At 34.7% G+C, this 5,000-nt stretch overlaps 1 protein-coding gene across 1 annotated transcript in view; it reads left to right on the top strand.

Annotated features, from left to right (window-relative positions):
• The window catches only part of LOC136037801 (N-fatty-acyl-amino acid synthase/hydrolase PM20D1.2-like), a 55,550-nt gene that overhangs the window by 12,857 nt on the left and 37,693 nt on the right, over nucleotides 1–5,000 (top strand). The window contains exon 3 of the mRNA XM_065720634.1: nucleotides 1,574–1,803. Coding sequence (XP_065576706.1) covers nucleotides 1,574–1,803 — 230 coding nt within the window. The remainder of the gene's footprint in view (nucleotides 1–1,573; nucleotides 1,804–5,000) is intronic.

Genomic DNA, 5,000 nt, shown 5'->3' with positions numbered 1-5,000 from the left:
TGCAGTTTTTCATCGTGCAAAATTTCAGATAATATCCATCAGATGGTCTAAAAATCTAGAGGACAATTTCTCCATCTACTCTTCCCTTCCCAATTGATGTCCTTGAGATATGGCGTCATATTTGGACTCAGGTACGGCGTCAATCGTTTGCTTCAAGAGAAATCATTAAGGATTTATTCAAAATTATTGTTTGGTGCAGTTTTTGCCGTGATAATTTCAGATGATTCATGTCAGATGGTCTGAAATTCTAGAGGGCAATTGCTCCCTTTCCCGCTCCCCCTCCCGATTGACGCCCTTGGAAATCTCTACCATCTATGATTAGATCTTTTAACCGATTTTTATTTTTAGGAAATCCTCCAGAACTGCCAGTCAAAAATGTATGCATGGTCTCTTTTAGAAAGGAACTTAAACGATAGTCCCTTGTTTAAAAGTAACAAACTCTAATTTATAAGCTTTTGTGGTTATTTTGATGGTTATCACTTGCCAAATTACTCAAGGGAAGAGGTGGGGTACAGAATGCAGTTCATTTTTACCAGCTGTTGTATTGACCGAGACTGAAATACCATGAAGGTTTGCCACAGTTTTATGAACTTAAATTTCTTAGCGACTTATTTAACCCCCACACTCCCATTTCTAATATTATATTGGTTTTTCACTCTTGCTCGCCAGAAGCGTCATCGTTTCCCTGATCAGGGTGTCATCAAAATATCATAAGCTTTTTGTTTTGAATAATGACGCTTTAACACTATAGCATAGAACGTTTCACAATAACATAACCTACGATTTTTCGTTTTGTAATCTTACAGAGCAAATTTTGTCCATAGTACAGGCCGGGGCGAGTAGACTTGGACTCCAAGGCTATATCCAGGGGGATAGGGGTTTTGAACCCCCTCCCCCCGAAATGTTTGTCCGACTCGTAAGACCGTAATAAAAATGTACATAAACAAATTTCTTGCGTTTTTAAAGTTTTTTGTACCCCCCCCCCCCCCCAAAAAAAAATCTGAAAGTTACACTGTTAGTTATTATAGTAATACTATTAGTTACTTGTTATCGTAGTATACTATTTTAGTAGCAGTATACTAGTTGCAGTATACTCACAGCTATACTTTTTAAAACAATAAAAAACTTTAGCGAAAAGAGTGGGGCATTGAGGAGGGGTCTGTTTGACTCTGTATAAAGTTTAACGTTGCCAAGCTTACGTTACGCTACGGAAAGAGTCAACCTAGCAGTAACCAGATGTAATTCTGGATGAGCAGAGAATAAGTTTGGAAAAATTCAAAAAATAAATTCTAGAAAGCTGTTCACACTGTTTTTCGTCATAAACCACCCTATCACAACATATACTTCATCTTCATTCCACGTTGTTAAATTTTAAATAGTTTGCTTTTGATAATTGTGATGATTATAGACGATGGTCCTGATGGTATAGTGACCTTTACTTTAGCTTAGTATAAAAGGAGAGATTAAGTGTTAAAGTGTATACTTAACGTAATGAAACTTAATCACTTAGTATAGAAAACAACGTAGGTAGTGTGAAGCCCGTTTAAGAACGTTGGAACTATTTCCATTGTAGGTTTTCCGCTCGTCCATTCATCACCAAACATAAGCAGAGAGTTTATTAACACATACAGTCTTTTGTATAAAATCAGTGGGAGCAATACCGAGCTGAAACCGTATCTGCTAGCTGCTCATTTAGACGTTGTTCCTGCTAATGGATCATGGTCTGTTAATCCGTTCGATGGAGTAATCAAGGATGGTGTTATATATGGCAGAGGAGCCATTGATGATAAGCATTCAGTTATGGTAAGCTCAGAGGCGGCTTTTTTTTGGGGGGGGGAGGGTACAGAAGAGGCACTTGCCCCAGGTGCATAAATTTTAGGGGCGCAAAATTTCAAATAAATAATCTAACGGTTATAGCCTAACCATTTGAAATTTTTGAAATTTTTATTTTTATCTAAATAAAGTAGAAGGCTCAGTTAATAAATTAAAAAATTAATTATATATATTATATATATATATATATATATATATATATATATATATATATATATATATATATATATATATATATATAATATATATATATATATATATATATATATATATATATATATATATATATATATATACTAGCTGTTGGCTAGTATAGTAACACCTTGGCTAGTAATTTGGCTAGTTGGCTAGTTGGCTAGTAACACCTAGTTTGTGGGGCGCTTCGCGCCCCCCCAAGCCCCCCCGCGCGCGTAAGTCGTTACGCGCCATATTAGTTACGCGCATTGTAGTTGTGTCCCTGTGTCCCATCTGTGAATAGAGATAGATATAAATATATGTTTTTAACTACGTAAAACATGCGAATATACAACATTTTTCGCTGTCCCATTGTCTGTGCATATAAATAGATTGTCAGGTTTACTGACTCTTGAACATGCAACATATAATTGTCCATGGGAAAAACAATCCGTATTCAGATCTATACCTCATTATTCTAATGATGTGTCCCTGTGTCCTGGTCGTCATTTATATTCCCTGTGTCCCGGTCGTCATTTGTGTCCCGGTGTCCCAGTTTGTAATTTCTCTTTGAGTGTCCCGGTCTTCATTTATATTCCCTGTGTCCCGGTCGTCATTTGTGTCCCGGTGTCCCGGTCTGTAATTTCTATTCGAACAATCCCTGTGTCCCGGTCGTCATTTATATATCCTGCCTGTGCCCCCGGCGTCCCCGTTGTAGTTGTGTCCCTGTGTCCCGGTCGTCATTTATATTCCCTGTGTCCGGTCGTGATTTGTGTCTGGGTGTCCCAGTGTGTAATTTCTCTTTGAGGTTCCGGTCGTCACTTATATTCCCAATGTCTCGGTCGTCATTTGTGTCCCGGTCTGTAATTTCTCTTTGAGTGTTTTTTCTTTTTAGTTTTTTTTTAGTTTTTACCTTTTTTCTTTTTTCAGTTTTCTTTTCTTCTTTATTTTTCAGCGTCACTATGAAGTACATATCGACGGACCTTTGTTTTTTTAATTTAAATCTGGTAGGCATTGATGACCTTATCCAAGTCAAAATCCAAACCCAATAGGTTCTTCAGTCATTTTACAATTAAACATTTTTCCGTGAACAAATGTCTTAAATACCGTTAATGACGTCACCGTCAAAGCAAAAATGACGACAACTAATTTCATGACGTCAGCCGACACAGAAACATGACGTCACCTGATCCACAGACAGACAGACAGACAACTTATTTATATATATATACTAGCTGTTGGGGTGGCGCTTCGCGCCACCCCAACACCTAGTTGGTGGGGGCGCTTCGCGCCCCCCCCAAGCCCCCCCGCGCGCGTAAGTCGTTACGCGCCATATTAGTTACGCGCCATTGTAGTTGTGTCCCTATGTCCCACCTGTGAATATAGATAGATATATATATATATATATATATATATATATATATATATATATATATATATATATATATATATATATATGTTTTTAACTACGTAAAACTTGCGAATATACAACATTCTTTGCTGTCCCATTGTCTGTGCATATAAATAGATTTTCAGGTTTACCGACTCTTGAACATGCAACATATAATGGTCCATGGGAAAACAATCCGTATTCAGATCTATACCTCATGATTCTAATGATTGCCCTTGAGCTTTGTTGATGGTGATTGCTAATCGACCATTCCCTGAGTCGCCATCGTCATTTATATATCCCCAGGTGCACCCCGGCGTCCCCTTTGTAGTTATGTCCCTGTGTCCCGGTCGTCATTTATATTCCCTGTGTCCCGGTCGTCATTTGTGTCCCGGTGTTCCAGTCTGTGATTTCTCTTTGAGTGTCCCGGGCGTCATTTATATTCCTTGTGTCCCGGTGTCCCGGTCGTCATTTATATCCCCCTGTGCCCCCCGGCGTCCCCATTGTAGTTGTGTCCCTGTGTCCCGGTCGTCATTTATATTTCCCTGTGTCCCCGGTCGTCATTTGTATCCCGGTGTCCCGGTCTGTATATACATTCGTTTTTTAGTTTTGTTTTTCTCCTTATTTTTTTCCTTTTTTCTTTTTTTCTTTTTAGTTTATTTAGATTTTTAGATTTTTAGTTTTTTTATTAGTTTTTAGTTTTTTTTGTAGTTTTTACCATTTTTTTTAGTTTTTTTTAGTTTTTTTTTTTACTTATGTCCTGGTCGTCATTTATACTCCCTGTGTCCCGGTCGTCATTTGTGTCTCGGTGCTTTGTTGATTGCTAATTTATATTATATTTATATTTATATTTTTATATTTATTAATATTTTTTTAGTTTTCTTTTTCTCTTATTTTTCAGTTTTTTCCTTTTTTTTAGTTTTTTCTTTTTAGTTTTTAGTTTTTTTTTTGTTTTTTACCTTTTTTTAGTTTTTTTTAGTTTTTTTAGTTTTTTAGCTTTTTTAGTTTTTTATTAGTTTTTAGTTTTTTTTTAGTTTTTGCCTTTTTTTAGTTTTTTCATTTTTTTTTTAGTTTTTAGTTTTTTACCTTTTTTTAGTTTTTTTTAGTTTTTTAGCTTTTTTAGTTTTTTTTCTTTTTAGTTTTTTTTTGTAGTTTTTACCTTTATTAGTTTTTTTTCTTCTTTTGTATTAGTGTGAAATAATTCAGACGTCATATGCGGACAAACACGACGTCACTCGACAGACAGACAGACAGACATAACCCACAAACAACTTATTCTTATATATATTATTCATATTTTTTAGTTTTCTTTTTCTCTTTTATTTTTCAGTTTTTTCCTTTTTTTTAGTTTTTTCTTTTTTAGTTTTTAGTTTTTTTTAGTTTTTTACCTTTTTTAGTTTTTTTTAGTTTTTTTAGTTTTTTAGCTTTTTTAGTTTTTTATTAGTTTTTATTTTTTTTGTAGTTTTTGCCTTTTTTTATATTTTTCAGTTTTTTTAGTTATTAGATTTTTACCTTTTTTTAGTTTTTTTTTAGTTTTTTAGCTTTTTTAGTTTTTTTTTCTTTTTAGTTTTTTTTGTAGTTTTTACCTCTTTTTAGTTTTTTT

Source organism: Artemia franciscana, chromosome 17 (genome assembly GCF_032884065.1).
Source record: "Artemia franciscana chromosome 17, ASM3288406v1, whole genome shotgun sequence".
NCBI lineage: Eukaryota > Metazoa > Arthropoda > Branchiopoda > Anostraca > Artemiidae > Artemia > Artemia franciscana.
This window is presented reverse-complemented; position numbering and strand designations above follow the sequence as displayed.